This window comes from Thyridium curvatum (assembly GCF_004353045.1).
Source record: "Thyridium curvatum strain D216 chromosome Unknown NODE_58_length_281357_cov_77.750052, whole genome shotgun sequence".
Classification (NCBI taxonomy): Eukaryota; Fungi; Ascomycota; class Sordariomycetes; order Thyridiales; family Thyridiaceae; genus Thyridium; species Thyridium curvatum.
Genome location: NW_022156813.1, coordinates 138523 through 155715, shown reverse-complemented (window position 1 = coordinate 155715; position 17193 = coordinate 138523). Strand labels below are relative to the sequence as shown.

At 57.7% G+C, this 17193-nt stretch overlaps 5 protein-coding genes across 5 annotated transcripts; all 5 read left to right on the top strand.

Annotated features, from left to right (window-relative positions):
• Nucleotides 1-1983: 1983 nt before the first annotated feature.
• E0L32_008644 (uncharacterized protein) lies at nt 1984-4627 on the top strand (the record flags this gene model as incomplete). Its single annotated transcript, XM_031143521.1, has 2 exons — nt 1984-2896; nt 2949-4627. The coding sequence occupies 2 exons, from the start codon at nt 1984-1986 to the stop codon at nt 4625-4627; spliced, it is 2592 nt and encodes an 863-aa protein (XP_030992136.1).
• A 3413-nt stretch (nt 4628-8040) lies between these two features.
• Nucleotides 8041-9083, top strand: E0L32_008643 (uncharacterized protein; the record flags this gene model as incomplete). Its single annotated transcript, XM_031143520.1, has 3 exons — nt 8041-8275; nt 8349-8420; nt 8494-9083. The coding sequence occupies 3 exons, from the start codon at nt 8041-8043 to the stop codon at nt 9081-9083; spliced, it is 897 nt and encodes a 298-aa protein (XP_030992135.1).
• Nucleotides 9084-9912: 829 nt separating this feature from the next.
• Nucleotides 9913-11934, top strand: E0L32_008642 (uncharacterized protein; the record flags this gene model as incomplete). Its single annotated transcript, XM_031143519.1, has 1 exon — nt 9913-11934. The coding sequence occupies one exon, from the start codon at nt 9913-9915 to the stop codon at nt 11932-11934; it is 2022 nt and encodes a 673-aa protein (XP_030992134.1).
• Nucleotides 11935-12621: 687 nt separating this feature from the next.
• E0L32_008641 (uncharacterized protein) lies at nt 12622-15456 on the top strand (the record flags this gene model as incomplete). Its single annotated transcript, XM_031143518.1, has 3 exons — nt 12622-13143; nt 13196-14031; nt 14112-15456. The coding sequence occupies 3 exons, from the start codon at nt 12622-12624 to the stop codon at nt 15454-15456; spliced, it is 2703 nt and encodes a 900-aa protein (XP_030992133.1).
• Nucleotides 15457-15901: 445 nt separating this feature from the next.
• E0L32_008640 (uncharacterized protein) lies at nt 15902-16426 on the top strand (the record flags this gene model as incomplete). The annotated part of the gene is made up of 1 exon (XM_031143517.1): nt 15902-16426. The coding sequence occupies one exon, from the start codon at nt 15902-15904 to the stop codon at nt 16424-16426; it is 525 nt and encodes a 174-aa protein (XP_030992132.1).
• Between the last annotated feature and the right edge of the window lie 767 nt (nt 16427-17193).

Sequence of the window (17193 nt, the reverse complement as noted above, 5' to 3'; positions counted from 1 at the left end):
GTGGCCTTTGACAGGGCAATCCAGTCAAAAGACAGCGGTAGGTCATGTACTGGCTGCTACGAATTGGAGATGAGCACTGTACTTTCGCCTCGGCCCTCGCCATCTCGGGCTATCCTCGCCCATCGCTGTCCATCTCGACGCTTGCTGTTTCTCACAAATGATGAGCCCGGCCCCACGGCCTCTCGCAAGTGAGATCCCTCCCCCCTTGTCGCTCCGTCGACGCCTCGAACTTGATATGCATGCAAAGACGGAGGCGACAAGGGCAGAGACACAAGGCCAAGACGGCTTGGAAGGGCTTCTTTCCATTTACCTGCTGGGCTAATGTCAACCTGGCTAGCGGCAACGGTGCTGGTGACGGCAGCAGCAGCCTCCTCTGGCTCTTTCTTGCCTCTGTGTCTTTGTCTTTAGCAGGACCCCCCCGGTCTGCCGCCCGTCGCCGCCCTTGCACATGCGCCGCCATCCATGGATTCCACACACACACACACACACACTACGAAGTACACACACACACCATCCGCCATCCGCCCACTTCCTCACTTTCTCACATCCTCACTACAGATCCCCGAGATGCCTGCCAGCCTACCCAACCTTTGCCAACCTACTCGGTACTCCCGTCCATTGATTCGTTCTGAACGGTAGGCTCTGATCGTCTACCTACCTCTCTCTCTCTCTCTCTCTCTCTCTCTCTCGGCTGTGCCTCCCACGCAATCATCTCCTTGTAGGTATCGCTGTGCCGTATCCACCGCCACCATCGACGACAGTGGCTCGCATCGTCTCATCCCATCTCTCTCGTCTTGTCTTGTCTTGTTGTGCCACACCACATACATACTCACATCCACTCTTCTACATTGGCGTCCTCCTCGCATCTCCGTCTTTCGATTGCGTTGAGATTTCGCAAGCAAGCAAAAGTCCTGCGACCTGATCTCGTGCGAAGCTCCCTGCCATGGTGTGATTTTTACGGCGTCAGTGCAAACCGTATGATGATGGTCAAGGCTCCTCTAGTTAGATCGCATCGTGAAAGAGCCAACTTAGTACCTGGTTAGCTTAGTTGGCTATTTTTTCTCTCTCTCTCTTTTACTGTTCGTGTTATTTGCTGGTACGGCCGGAATGGCCGTTGTCTTTTCTCCATCAACTAACTAACTGTTGATCTTGTTCCTTTCGTTCGGACCAGTTAGCCCTAGTTTCCAAGACCCTTTCCCCCCTCCCTCGTCCATGATCATCCTTCTCCGTCCCCAACCCCCGTCTATATCCGCTACCAGATCCACCACGCTCCCAGCTGCCACGATGCGCTCACACTCTCACTCTCCCCCCGGCCGGTGAGACATCATCGCCGCCGCCATCTTGACCGTTCCCAGGACCCGCGTAGCAGCAGCGCAGGGCCCACCACCTCCCACCCACAGACGCGCCCATCCCCCGGTCACTTCTGCTCTGCTCCCACTCTTCCCTGCCCTCCCCTGCCCCATCGAGCCCGTCCCTTTGTACCTCGATGTACTGCCCCTACGGTACAGATCTCCCTCTCTCTCTGCCTCTCTCTTCAAGGGTGTGGCCCGTGGTCTCCCACGGGCCAGAGAGAAAAAAGAGGTGTGCTTGTGCATGAGTGTGTGTGTGTGTGCCTGTGGTGTGTGTGTGTAGTTGATTGTACGTCGTAGGATCATCTTGTCGAAGCAGGCGACTTCTCTTAAACATGACCCCTCTATCTCACTCTCCCATCCTGGTATCCTCCTACCTGTTCCCCACGTAGCTTGCACGTTCGTTCACTTCCCCAGGTTCTCTGCTCGCTCTCTGAGCCTGCTTCTCCCTCCCCGTCTTTCCATATTAAATATCCATTTACCCACACCAGTCAAGCATCGCCATTGATGGCCAGACCTTGCCTTGCACTCATCTCTCGGCCGTCTGATCTTCCCATATGTTCCTTTCCAGAACGGTCCTCCTGCATTGCCTCCGCCCGCTGTCCTATAGCTGCCCGCCGACTACAACGTTAACATGACTGTCCCGCTCACAAACAAGCCGCTCCCGTCAAAAGCTCCGGCCACCGCAGAGACCACTGCCGTCAAGAAGCGCAGGAGACGCGCTCCGGCCGGCGGAGCTGCTGATGACTGCTTCACCTGCTCCAAGAGGAATGTCAAGTGTGACAGGAGAAGACCGTACTGCTCCCAGTGCCTCGAGCTCGGCAACGAATGCTCGGGCTACAAGACGCAGCTCACCTGGGGAGTCGGTGTGGCGAGCCGTGGCAAACTTCGCGGCCTCTCATTACCTATAGCGAAAGCTCCTCCCGTCAGCTCCCAGACTTCCAAGAGTGCCTCAGCACGCGCCAGAGCCTCCTCTTCTGCCAACAACAGCCATTGGCACGAGCAGGAGAGCTTCCGCCGTGACAGCCGCGGCGATGGCGACTACACCGTGCCAGAGCACCACCTAGGCTCTTCGGTCCCAACCACGCCCTACCCTGGCTACGACTTCTCCCGCATGGCTCCGGAAGAGGCACACGCCTCATTATCTCAGCCAAACTGGTCTCACTTTTCCACAAGCCTCCCGGCAGAAAGCCTAAGACTTGGCCGAATGGGCCTCCACGTCGGACACCCCGGCGACAACCTCTCCTCATCTATCGACTCTCTGAGTGATGTCGATTACATGTCCCCCATGAGCCACACATTCTCCAGGGAAGACATCCCTTTCATGCACAGTCCCACCGTCATATACGAGAGCTTCACGGGCCACAACTCCCCCGCCATCCAGACGCCCATCTCGACTGCTCTCCTGAGCGACCAACCCACCGTCCCGACCTCGTGCCCGAGCCTTCTATACCCCAGCTCGGAGCACGGCTCCAGTCTGCCCTCGCAGGCAGAGCCTTTCGAGTCGCACTTGGGCGGCAATTCGCTGCATGACGGTGACCACGCAGGTATGTACGTACTCAGAACAAGGCCTAATCGGACCTGCTGTTTTTGACACAGAGAATCTCATTCTAGGCACTCCTGATCTAGATACTTACAGCACTAGTGCGCAGTCAAATGGCCATTTTTGGGGCTCCTGCCTAGACGATGATGCCTCATCTCACGACCTCCCGGAGCGCAGCCCTGCGGCTTGGCCTTCATTGCTCGATCCCCCTTCTGTCCATATGGACAATGACCTCATAGCTAAGATGCCCTTCTTTCTGGACTACTATGAGAACACCATGTGTCCTTCTATGGTCTTCATTGACGGGCCGAACAATCCCTTCCGAAACAACATCATGCAATTGGCCAGCGGGAGCCGCAGTCTCCAGCACGCCATCTGCGCTCTTTCTGCCTGCAACCTAAGAATGAAGCGCAAGCTCAGCTTAGGGCAGCACACGAGGAATCCCTCCGAACTATCAGAGCTTCTGAGCGACAGTCGCACAGACGATCACGCCTTGACCGAGGAGTATCAGCATAGGAATCTTGCTGTCCATCTGCTCAATGAACAGCTCAATGACACCACCAAATCGAAGCACGACTCCGTCTTGGCCACCATCCTCATTCTCTGCCATTACCGCATGGCGGAATCGGGAATTGCCAAGTTCCACACCCAGTTTGCTGGGGTGAAGAAGATCCTCGCCATGAGGCGCTCATCCACCTTCCCTCCCTCCCGGGACTCGGCCTGGATGGAGTCCCTTTTCACCTACTTTGACGCCATCTCGGCAAGCATCAATGATCGAGAGGCCCAGCTCGACACCAACTTCTACGGTGTCATGCCGGATGCGCAGCTGCTCCCTCCCGGTGCGGAAAACCTCGTTGGCTGCGACCGCGATTTGTTCAAGACCATCATCAAACTCGGCAGGCTCAACCTCCTCTCTCAGCACCGCCCAGTACAGAATGCTCTGGGTGCAACGCTCAGTCACGGCACACAAGTGCGGTCTCAATCGCCCTTGACATCACCTCTGGGACATGCCTACAGGACACACCTGGGCGGTGACTCGTATGGTTTCCCTACCATGGAGGACGAAGACCCTTTGTCCGTCGCTCCCGGTTTTGACAGCCAGCGCAACACTTTCTGGCGCGAGTGGAAGGAGGCTCGGTCCGCCTTGCAGGCCTGGGACTTTGAGCCGCAGCGCTTCCTCTCCTCGCTGCCCGCTTCCTCGCCGCAGCCCACGTCGGCGCAGGTCCGGGACCTCGGCAGCCTGTCCGAGGCCTTTCGCTACGCCGCCCTGCTGTACACGGAGCGCCTCGCCAACCCGGCCTCGCCCTCGGAGCACAACAACTTCCGCAACCTCGTCAGCCAGATCGTCTACTACGCCAACAGCCTCGAGACGGGCTCGGCGGCCGAGAAGTTCCTGCTCTGGCCGCTGTTCGTGGCCGGCAGCGAGTGCGTCAACGAGCTGCAGCAGAGCATCGTGCGCAGCAAGTGCCGCAGCATCATGTCGCGGTCGGGCTACATGAACAACCTCTCGGCGCTCGACGTCCTCGAGCGGCTCTGGGCCGGGGAGATCAAGAGCGAGGCGGACGAGCGGCCGAGGACGGCGGTGGTGGTGGTCGCCGGACGGGGCAGCGGCGGTGCCGGCAGCCCCAGCGGGTCGTCGCGGGGCGCGGGCAGCAGCAAGCCGGGCCGAGGACCATTCAACTGGACCGGCTGCATCGGCGGGCCGGGAGTCGAAGTTGAGTGGATCATGTTTTAATGGGACAATGACTGAAAGAGCACGGTCTTCTTTTCTAGAAGGTCACCTTTTTTTTTTCATTTTTGTCTTGTCTTGACGACCTTTTTTTTTTGGGGGGGGGGGGGGGGGGGGGGGGGGGGGGGGGGGGGGGGGGGGGGGGGGGGGGGGGGGGGGGGGGGGGGGTCTTGAGGTAAGATGACCCCCCCTTGGTGTCTTTGGTGGCGGGCTGTGAGCCCCTGGATAGGGATGGTGGTGCTCTTGAGCTGAGTGAGGTGAGTTGGGCACGGGGCTCGTGTTTTGAAGATGGTGGGATGATGAAGGGATGAGGGGAGCCCCGTGCCCAGTGTGTGAGCTGAGCTCAGCCGGTGATCTGTGCTGCTGTAGAAGGAAGCATGGTTAGCAGATGTGGGAGGGAGGTGGAAGGATAAGCTTGAGGACAGACGTAAGACTTACCCAGTGCAGCGACAGAAGGGCAGAGGCCTTTGCACTTTGGTTGAGAAGTCGGTGGTGATGTGTTTGAGAGAAGGAGAAATTGCAAAGAGAAGGGGAAAAGGCGCCCTTTCATAGACGTAGGGAATTGAAAAACGGCGCTAAGCTCGGCAGAACTGAGGGTAATTAACACTGAAAGTTAATTGTTCCTCAGATTCGTCTCTCAATGGATTGCAATTGTGCGTTCAGGGCTTGTTTACGCCAAGTTGCGTTCACTTTCCTATTCAGGGGCGGCGCCGGCACGCGTTATTTGTCACCACAATAGTCATATTTCCATTCATAATTGCTTTCAGATCTAACACCACCTTGCCATGGTTCCTGGAGTGATAATGTGAGTTCTAATGGCACTGCTGGACCAGAACAGCCAGGTTTGAGGTATGTTGCGTGCAGGAATTGTAGCAACCTTGAGGAGTCACTGCAATAGCAAGCAGTGTGGTTTCCTCAGCTTTCTCCCATAAAGCAAAATTAGATTACAGAAGGACTGATTCAAGTCTTCTTCCTGTCGCCAAATGGCTAGTGTAACTTGTCTATTGCTGGTAGACGATGGGGGATGACCAGCAATAGATCAAATGCTGTGACCTTGTGGGGCGTGACTACTCCTGAGTATCATCAAGCGCACTCAAGGTAGTGCCGATGAAAGAAGGCATCCCAAGTCGCAGAAACTTAAACAAGAAAGAACATTTGTCATCCAGCGTGAACGATCGATTGGATTATCACCCAGCTAATCTTGCCATTCTCGCGAATTCTCTCTCTCGGGCCTTACGCTTTGGTACACAAGGCACAGAATCTGTAATAAAGGGTAGTATTCTGTCCTGGACAATTCTCCAACAGAACAATACAAAGAAGAGAAAGACTACCCTATCTTTTTTGGCAGGCTTTCATGGATGCCACTTGAGCTTCAACCTTGAGGAACGGCTTGGATGACGATGACATGTGGTTCAACATGTCAACATTTGAGGCAAGATATCCACCAACACTAAACCTTCCTATTGCAGCTCTTGTTTTGTCAGCTTTGGCGGGAGCTGCTGCATCGCACATTGCCATGTCACGTGTGGAATGGATGTAAGGTGCTCAGAGCACCTAGTTGAGAGATACGGCCAGCATCCAGCCTGTTGACTGCCGCATACCACAGATCACGCTATCGAGTTTATCTTACCTCATTGTAAAGCTCTTTCCATAGATGCCGAGGCAACAATGCAAGATTATGTCCGGTCTCCTCGTTGAGCGGGTCAATTACTCGAGACTATGGGCACAGGTGGCATGGGCAAACATTTGGTGATAGTCGGAACACTTTTGAGCCACTGTAGACCTTGCCATAAAGTGATCGCTACCATCGGAGTGCCATTATGTCTGCTCACAGACTCGAAGAAATCAAGCAAGACTGGATGATGCACACTCCAATTCCAGTGGAGCATGAGATGGTCTCCTGAGAACTGATCTTATGAATCTATTAGATCGAGGCTCGGCTCAAGAATACAGCCGACCTGTGCCCTGGTCAAGAGCTTTGGCGTTGTTGGGCTGTGGGAACAGTGAGAGGCAGGTGCATCTATACGAGAGCGATACCTTTCCCAGATCACAGGTTGGCTCCCATTTAAAAGTAGAATCAGGTCCACTTCTCATGTCGTTTTGGAGTCAATGGAGGCGCGTCGGGGAACCGGTCGCGCTGCAATGCCATGTGCATCGGAACGTTGCCGAACGACTTCGATCGGCCACCCGCATGCGGGCAGGTGAACCCTCCAACTATCGTCTTGGCTGGTGCACTTGCGCGAATTTCACGTTGGCAAGGCCGGGATGGAGGCTGGAAGGTGGCAGGATTTCCGTGTCACCGCACTAGGGCAGGTCCTCGGTCTTCGGCCGGAGTTCAGCTTGGGAATCTGTCACCATGGTGTAAGCAGCTCTTGGCAGTGCACTAGAGCGCTCACTTGACAGACTGTTTCTCCGGGGGCTCTTGTCTTACCTGCCTATCTCGAGCACAGGTTTTGATACGGATGGATGTATAAGAGACGGCATATAACCTCTTCAATCCGGAATAGTAAGCTGGCAGTTCGCTCCAAAGACCGAGCCGCGAGTCTGGCATCCTGGCCGGCCTCGTTATGGTGGCAATGCATATATGAGGAGGCATAAGCGAACGATAAAAAAAAGAGGAGAAATAGACAGGCAGCCACCCACCCTGTGGTTCGTCCCGTGTGGCCACCACCAGATGCAATCAGTCACCTGCCAGATCAAGGCTTGCCGATAGTAGCAAAGCCGGGGCGGAATCCATGTGAGTTCCCAGGATTTTCCTGGATCCCTGTTGGGCCCCTCGGAAACTGCTCTCTTCTCTCGCGCGCTGCCAAGTCGCGCCAGCGCATGGCGAAAGCGAGACCAGAGGCTGCAGAGGTGCTAGCCCGGTGGAGAGGATGGAGAGGATGGAGAGGACTCCAGAGGAGAGTGAATGTGTTGCCGTTGAGGGGGGGGATGCCAAGCCTTATAGGCTGTCCGGCCGCCCACTGAGATGGAAAAAATTATCTTATCAGATCGTATGACAATCTAATCAAGTGGAGAAGATGCACCCAAGACCACCCAAGACCACCCAAGACAACCCACCACCACCACCCACCACCAGTCCTGGGGCTGCCCAAAGCAGAACGCCAAGGAGCCGACACCGCTGGGACGACTCTCCCAAGGCTTGCCCGGCCATTCAACAATCGAATAGCGTGGAAATATGCTTTACTCCCTCGTGAGGGCAGGTGGCTGGTTGGCCGGTGGGCTGGCGGGATGGCGGGATGGCGGGATGGCGGGCTGCCGTGCAGGTCTATATATTAAGCCCGTGTGCCTCGACGGGTGATCGACACCTCCCCTCTGGACGATGTTCTTTTTGTAACCGTGCATATCCTGCTGTTTATCTTCTACTGGATTAATCTGTATCCATTCTTCCCCTGTTGCCGCCAAGAACGACAGCCACCATGGTTCGCAGCGTCCTCAAGGCCTTTGTGGCCGCCTCCGCCCTCACCTCGTTTGTCGCTGCCCAGCATCAGACCAGCGGCGGCGGCACCGAGAAGCACTCGAGCGTCAGCGATGACAAGATGGGTCCCGCCGCTTTCATGTGGCCCCCAGACCGTGTCTGGTCCGGCGACATGGACAACGTGCCGCCCTGCGGCTCTCGCGCAACCGCCGGCAACAGGACCAACTTCCCTCTGGGTATGTCTGCCTGGTACCTGATCGACGATTCGGAACATAATCACTGGATTCCCAACTAACCTATACTCACTAGTTGGCGGCGCTGTCTCCCTCGTTGGCCAGGATGACTACTACAACTCGAGAATTAGCATCTCGTACAAGAGCGGTATGTTCACCCACCTTGAGGATTGATGATCTTTTGCTGTGATTACCCCATCTGACCTGGAGCAAATTCCCAGACCCGACCACCAACGAGGACTTCACCGTGCTGGTCGAGAACCCGTCCATCTCCGACCTCAACCCGGGCCACACCTGCGCCATGATCCCCGACGCCCCGTCCCACATCACCGCCGGCACCAACGCCACCCTCCAGATCATCTACAAGGCCGACTGGGACGCGCCCCACAACCAGACCTTCTACGCCTGCGCCGACATCACCTACGTCAGCGCCGCCGACTTCAAGACCCGCATCCCCTGCTTCAACGCCACCGAGCCCGGCGAGGACGACAAGAAGTGGGCCGCCGCCGCCAGCTCGGCCGCTGCTGCGAACCCCTCGTCCACGTCCTCCTCGTCCAACTCGGGCGCCTCGACCAGCGGCGGCAAGAAGGGCCTGTCTGGCGGCGCTATCGCCGGCATCGTCGTCGGCGTCGTCGGCGGCATCGCTCTGCTCATCGTCGGCGGGTTCTTCTTCTACCGCCGCCGCCAGCAGGCTGCTACCAAGGCCAGGCTCGCCCGCATGGAGGACAATGCCCGCAAGCACGACTGGACCGGCACCGATGCCGCCTCGCACAACAGCCGCAACAGCGTGCAGCTGAAGAACCTCCCGTAGATGGTAAATGGTAAAGGCTGTATGATTGGATAGGAACGGAAAGAAGACAATTAGGAGTAAATGAGCATCAGTGGACGAATCCGGGCTACTGGTCTGAAGGATTGGATACGGGGTAAAATAGCTATGCAGTATGGGAATGACTGAGATGATTACGACCCGCACCGCCTTTCTACAATCATTCTGTTCTCCATACAGAGCAAAAGAGTGGCAAAACCTTGATCAAAAGGAGACTATGGTTCACATGCACGTCTTTAAAGATGAGTTCATCCACCACTTGGGCCACGTCTGTTTGCTGGCAAGCAACGTAGGTTGCTGCTCGCATGTACAAGTATGTGGAGGCTCTCCGGGCCACAAATCATATGTGATGGGGCCCAACTTGCGCAATGCTGCTTGCTTGCGATCATGGAACATGCCATGGTAGTGGACATCCATCCGGGATTCGATATTAGCGGTTCCGTTTTCGTTGTTGACTGGTTCTCGGCTGGGCTTGCCGGGCTGGTCATGGGGGACATCGGCACACAACCGCCCACTCAACTCTTATTCGTAACACCGAGACGAAACGTTCTCAGGGAATTGGACCCGAGATCGGCAACTAGCTCGTGTGTTTGTCTTATCAGATGGTCAGATAACTGGCCATCACTAGTGATTCCTTGTGCCCCCACTCAGGCGTCTTGTGCTTTCACTAGGCGCCCCGAGCCTTCGTCTCTAGTCTCGTCATCGATCCCCCCATCTCCGTGCTCGAGTGCTCTGCTTCTTGACATAAACCATGTCAACACAGACAAACAGCGTCGGATGAGACTACATCCACTCCGTCTCTACGCGAGTTGAAATGGCCTCAATCGTCCGCCGGGTCACAGTGCTGCTGGAGGCGGCGGAACAGGCTGTCACGGTAGCCGAGGGCGTTTCTCCACCCTTCCGGATGCCGCCGAGCCGAGAGGATCTCGAATATCTCCAGAAATTAATCGGTTCCATCCGCCTGGGACGAGCACTAACCCCGACGTACAACTTGGTACTGTTAGGTCTGCTGCTGATCTTGACTGCCCGGCACTGGAGGGAGCAGCGTCGGGACCAGAGGCGATGGAGGGCCAGGTGCATAACACCAGCTGGAGAGGCCAAGTCGCCAGCGGTCTCAAGCAAAGTATATGAGGCACGGAATCGTCAAGACACCCAGTTGGGATCAAATTCAGACAGCGAGAATGAATCCCAGGCGACGTCATCCTCGTCGAGCAGCACGCTACAAGGACTTGCCACGCCTCCCCATGCGGCCAAGGACGCCGAGTCTGCCTACGTCGATCTCGAGAGATTGCCTCTCTTGGGCCACAGAGCATCAATAAACAGGAATGCTATTTCACCAGGTGTCTTGGAAAGGTCCAAGAGAGCCTGCGCGGGCTGGCTGGCTCGCCAACCCCAGCCCATCCCAGTCATCCGCAGAACGCTCCCCTCCAATGCAACGACTCTGTTCGTTCTCGGATGGTTCGGCGTCAACGTATTCTACCAGATGTACGGAGTGCCCATGGGAGGCAAGTACCTCTTTGACGTCGCCGACCGAGCAAGTCTCATCTTCATGGCAAACCTGCCGCTGCTCTACATCCTGGCAGCCAAGAACCAGCCGATCAAGCTGTTGACGGGTCGATCATACGAATCATTGAACATCTTCCACCGACGAGTCGGCGAGCTCATGTGCTTCGAAGCCCTCGTCCACGTCGCCGGCTTGTTCACATGGCGGTGCGCATACGCACCGGAGTGGCTGATGGAGGGCTCGCTGGACGAGTTCCTCCTGCACCGCATCGTCGTCGTGGGGCTCGGCGCCTTCTTTGCCTACGAGCTCCTGTACCTGACATCGCTCGGAAGTTTCCGGCAGCGCTGGTACGAGCTGTTCCTCGCCTCGCATGTCTCTCTCCAGATCATAGCTCTGGTGTTCGCATGGCTCCATCACCACACTGCTCGACCTTACGTCGGTATCGCCCTGGCCATCTTCGTCATCGATAGGGTTATCTGGCGCTTCCGGCTCAAGACCGTGCGCATGACTGCCGATCTCGACATCCTCGAGGACGGAGAGACGCTTATGCTGTCGGCAGACTGGGACCTCCCCGTCATTGATCCTGAGAAGAAGGACGGGAGCAAGTCCCGGACCATCATCAGCGGCTGGCGACCGACCGACCACATCTTCTTGACGGTGCCTGCCCTCGGCCGGACACATTCACTCCAGGCACACCCCTTCACCATCGCCTCGGCAGCCCCGCCCATCGCCGCCTGGACCGGATGCGGGACTGGTGCTGCGCAGCCCTCGCACGCGTGGCTCAACCTCCTCGTCCGCGCACAGGCAGGCTTCACGGCAGACCTGCTCGCCCACGCACGGCTGCACCGGCGGATAGAAGTCCGGCTCGACGGGCCGTACGGGTCCCGGCACGCGCTCGACCTGGCGCGGGCCAGCGACACGGTCATCTTCGTGGCCGGCGGGTCCGGCATCGCCGTCGTCTTCCCGCTGGCCGCCGCGCTCCTTCTGCAGGACGCGCCCCGGGTTGCCGCGGGGAAGAAGGGGCAGAAGGTGTACCTGCTGTGGGTGACGCACTCGCGGGCGCACCGCCGGTGGCTGCCCGAGGAGCGCCTGGACGAGCTGGCCGACGCGGGCCTGCGGCTGGTGATCCCGGAGCCGACTGCCGAGGCTGGGCGTCCGGATATCAGGGGCCTGGTGGACGGGTGGATAGCGGACGGGGCTGGCCGCGACGACGAGGTCGGCGTTGTGGTGTCGGGTCCGGACGGCATGAACAGGACGGTGCGGAACACTTGTGCGGCGGCACTCGGCCGGGGGGCGAACCTGAGGGTCGCGGTCGAGAAGTTTGGATGGTGAAATGGTCTGGCAATTTCCGGATTGGCATACATCTATCTACGAGAGCAAGCAAGACCTGGGTGGGATACGGACATTAGCGAGCCATTAGACAGAGTTTGATCGAGAATTCTTTGTTTCACACGCCTGCATCAACCCCCACAAGGCGTTCAAGATATCGCCGCGTGTTAATTCGGCCGGGGCGCGACGTGGTTCGCATACGCCCTTGGCCAATGTCCGAGCCAAGCTACCGGAAACACCTGAATGGCACCGGAAACGTGTCCGGCCTTGACGACACTGCCCCGCTTGTTGGATCCATTCTTTCAACGGTCCGGCGTAAGAACGACCCCAACGGCCCCGTTGGTGCGGAGGTACTGGAGCTTCGGACATTTCCCCTTCAAGGAGGTTCACGAAGACCCCGCAGGCTGGTGCTGCGGGGCATGGGGGAGCTGCATGTCTTCCACCGGATCTCTCATTCATGGGTGTGAAGGAGGGGAAGGATTCATGGTGTCTGCGATGTCAGTTGACGTGGCCACTGATTACCCGGCGGCCGGTCCTGATTGCTTTGGGCTGCTAATAATAGAGCGCAGTTCTAACTGATTCGTACTTTGTCTGAGCACCTGAGAGGAAGTTATAGTTCTCCTTTTTATCACTTTCTACCTGGACGTAACTGCAACTTTAACAAGGTTTGATCTGTTTCCTGTGGCCGACATGTCAAAGACAACGACACAACTCACCTCGTGGCGATGGCGCATGGCCAACAGCAATGGCAACGCCAAAGCTGAAAGCCTACCGAGCCTGGCAGAATGGACACCAGTCGCATCGTTCCCCTCTGTGGTCCAGATGGAACTTCTCGCCCAGAAGCTCATTCCGGACCCAAACATTGGCGAGAACGAGCGTCTGATCCAATGGGCCGGGGCGGTCGATTGGGAATATGCCTGTTCCTTCGACTCGCCCAAGACGGCGGACGGCCAATTCGCAGATCTCGTCTTCGAAGGGCTGGATACCTTTGCGACTGTCACGCTGAACGGCAAGGAAGTCCTCAGGAGCGACAACATGTTCATCCCGCACCGCGTCGGAGTAAAAGAAGCCCTGAGACCGCCCGGCGAGCGGAATGAGCTCGCCATTCTGTTCGAAAGCGCCGAAAAGATTGGAGCAAAGCTCGAGAAGGCCAACGGCTATCTGAAATGCATCATGAGGGACGCTAGAAGGAACCACATGAGGAAAGCTCAGGTATGGTACAGACAAACCCCTTCCGATCCGACGAGAATAGATATTGAAATAGGCAAACCAGTACAACTGGGGATGGGACTGGGGTCCCATCGTTGTCACGGCAGGCCCTTACCTACCTGTCTCCCTCGAGTCTTACGGCACCCGTATCGACAATGTGCACATTGTCCCCAAGCTCGCTGATGACCTTAAGTCAGCCAGCATATCGACAACGATTACGGTCTCGCCTAAGAGTACTGCTGCCGCGGCGACCGTTGACATCGTTGATGCAGTGGGCGCAAAGGTGGCAACCGCTTCGGTCGACCTCAAGGATCGCGAGCAGGGATCCGTCGACATCAAGATCGACTCTCCGAAGCTGTGGTGGTGCAACGGACAGGGGGAGGCGCACCTGTACACAGCTGAAGTTGCAATCACCGGCTCCGACTCGACGATCCTCGACAAGTCATCCACGCGCTTTGGCGTGCGGACCATCGAGGTCATCCAGCGGCCGCTCGACAAGGAGCCCGGCCTGACCTTCATGTTCAGGGTGAACGGCCGGGACATCTTCGCACAAGGCGGCGACTGGATCCCCGCAGACAACATGATCCCGCGCATTACTCGGCAGCGCTACTTTGATTGGGCTGAAGTAGCGAAATACTGCCATCTGAACATGATCCGTGTCTGGGGTGGTGGCATCTATGAGACGGAGGACTTCTTTGATGCTTGCGACGAGAACGGACTTCTCGTGTGGCACGACATGGGGTTCGCCTGCACCAACACACCAGTGCACGACACGTTCATCGAGAGCGTCAGGAAGGAAGCTGAAGCCCAGATCACCAGGTTCAGGAACCGGGCATCCCTAGCCCTGATCTGCGGAGGCAACGAGGATTTCATGCTTTTTGACCTGGAGGGGTAAGTTCTTCGTGAATGACTTCAGCATGATCCCTCTGGTGACGAGCGAATGCATGTATATGTGCTGACACACCAACCAGTATCAAGTACGACCACTCGGACGTGACAGGTCCTTTCGACGGCCAGCCCTTCCCCCAGCGCAAGATCTACCTCGACGTCCTCCCCAAGGTCGCCGAGTGCCTCGCCCCCAACGTCTTCTACTGGGCCAACTCGCCGTGGGGCGGCGCGCCGGCCAACGACCCCACCGTCGGCGACATCCACCAGTGGTCGGTGTGGCACGGCGAGCAGAAGCCGTACCAGGAGTACAAGAAGCTCAGCGGCCGCCTGGTGTCCGAGTTCGGCATGCACGGCTTCCCCGTGCAGCGCACGGTGGACAACTTCTTCCCCCCAGACGCCCCTGCGTCGGTGCGCCACCCGCAGTCGCGGCTCGTCGACTGCCACAACAAGGGCCACGGCGCGCACACGCGCATCGCGCGGTACCTGGCCGAGAACTTCCGCTTCGACATGGCCGACCTCGAGAATTTCGTCTACTCGTCGCAGCTGATGCAGACCGAGGCGTACGCGTGCGCGATGCGCGACTGGAAGCGCCTCTTCCAGGGCCCCGGGCGGGAGCTCTGCGCGGGCGCCATCATCTGGCAGCTCAACGACTGCTACCCGGTCACGTCGTGGGCGTTTGTCGACTTCTTCCTGCGGCCCAAGCCGGCGTTCTACGCGATCCGGCGGGCCTGCGCGCCCGTCTCGGTGGGCGTCGAGCGCGCGCCGGCGACGCGGTGGGTCGACGAGGACAGGCCCGAGTCCAAGGTGCCGCGGTTCGCGCTGTTCGGGCACAACACCGGGCCCGAGGCGGTCGAGTGCGTGCTGGCCCTGCGCGCGTACGACTTCGAGACGGGCCGGTGGACCGAGCTGTCGGCGGAGGACGCTTCGCGCCCGGTCACGCTCGCGCCGGGCCGCAACACGGAGCTGGGAGCGCTGGCGTCGCAGGCTTCGTGGACGGAGGACAGCCTCGTCATCCTCGAGGCCACGCTGTCGGACAAGTCTGGCAACCAGCTAGCGCGCGCCGTGGACTGGCCGGAGCCGTACCGTTATCTGTACTGGCCCGACGATACGTCCGTCTCGGTGCAGGTTGCGCCGGCGCTGGCGCCTTCGTCCCATTCAGCGGCGACGGCGGGTGGTACCGGGTTCTTTACCGATGGCGGCTGGGAAGACCGGGTCACGGTCTCGGCTAACCAACCGGTCAAGGGCGTTTGGCTGGAGCCGGTGTACGATGGCTCGGAGAAGTTTGACGAGTACGAGCCTCTGTGGTCGGACAACATGTTGGATCTGATGCCCGGGCAGGAGGTGGGCGTTCTGGTCAAGGGCTTGAAGGGGAGGAAGGTCAAAGCCAGGTTCCTGGCGGATTGGGAGGTGAAGAAAGGCAGGGAGTGATTTGAATGGCTTTAGTGTTCTCTATGTCGCCGTTTCTCTTGATAAGCAGTCATGAATGAAGGAGAAACATCCATGATGAAATATTGCAACTTCTCACATCTCTGTGATAACCTTAACTGCCAGTTCCAACTCCTTCAAGTTTGCAGCAGCCCTCTCAGTGGATGAGCCCCTGGAATTCAGTGGTTCAGACATCGAATGATGCGCCAACGCACGGGCCTTATTCCTTCAAGCTGTGGCCAATGAAAAGACACCAATTCATCATTGCTCAGGCCATTTTCTTCCTCCGAGAATGGCCTGCAATTGGGAATCATCGTCATCACAGGCAATCACTCTGCATCTGAAGCAAAGACTGCGATCCAGTCAATTCACGCGCAACCTTTCTCAACCGGCCCAGACTCCGGCTCTGCAATCGCCATCTGTCGGCATCTACTCATCCACATACACAATGCTTTGCCGAACCTGCCTGCGCGCCCGGGTCGCAGCTCTGCAGGCTGCTGCCAAACCTTCGGCCGCACATCGGACCCTGATCGGCGCCCGTCTCCCCAAGCCCAGCAGCAGCAGAGCAATCACATCCAGAGCGGCATCGTTACGAACCACGACCTGTTCTGCCTCGAGAGCGACGTCACCGAGTACCTACACTACCAGGCGAACTCTGGCCTCCGAAGCCGCTGCCTCCTCATCGTCGTCCTCCGCCACAACGAGCGAGTCAACCTCGGCCGGCCTCGAGAAGCCCGACTTCCTCGACGCCGCCGAGTCGGAGATCTGGGACCGCCTGGTCAAGGAGTTCTCGCCCGTGGAGCTGCTGGTGCAGGACATATCGGGCGGGTGCGGCTCCATGTACGGCATCGAGATCAGCTCGGACAAGTTCAAGGGGGCCAACATGCTGAAGCAGCAGCGCATGGTCAACGCGGTGCTCGGAGACCTGATGAAGCAGTGGCACGGAATCCAGCTCAAGACGAGGGTGCCATAGTAGAAGAAGCTTCCTGCGTAGCAGAGAGTGCAGCCTGGGCGACGAGACGAGTTGGGCGGTTGGCCAGCACATGGTGGCCATGAAGGAAGGATCTGGATGCGATCCAATCAGATGGGTCGGCGTCTGAGAGACGTGCTACATGATGGCTATGAGCTGGGAAGCAGCATCAACAGTCAATGTACTAATCTTCAGTTGTAATATGGTTACTTATGCCTTGTACCATAGACATGTACATCTATCAAACAATCACGCCGTACACTCCAACACTGTCAAAAAGACGTTTCTAATTCTCAAAACACAAGCTGTCTGAACTTACCAAAGAGCCGGGTCTGCAAGCTTCCCAAGTAGATCTTCCACGCGCGTCTATTTTCGAGTCGAAGCCAATGCGGCCCTAAACCATGACCCCGTCAAAGCCAAAGTCAGTCCTCGACCCCCTGAATGGGCTGGGCTGGACTAAAATAGACGCCTCGAAACCTTCCATAGGAGCAAATCATATCGAGCAACGGACGGTATTGGAACCTAGGTACTCCGTACGCGCGATGGCTTCTCTTGTTCGGCCACGGTGGAATGTATGTTGTTGGCCTTCTGCAAAGGGCTGCGCGCGATACTGAATTGCTATTGCCATTGCTATTCTTGATATCGTCAGGCCGAAGAGTAGCAGTGGCCGGCGGCTACCATGAAAATTCCGAGTTTCAGGCGGTCCCGAGGATCTGGATGACGACCAAGCCTCGCGGCCGGCCGCGGCCATGGAGGAGCTGAATTTCAGG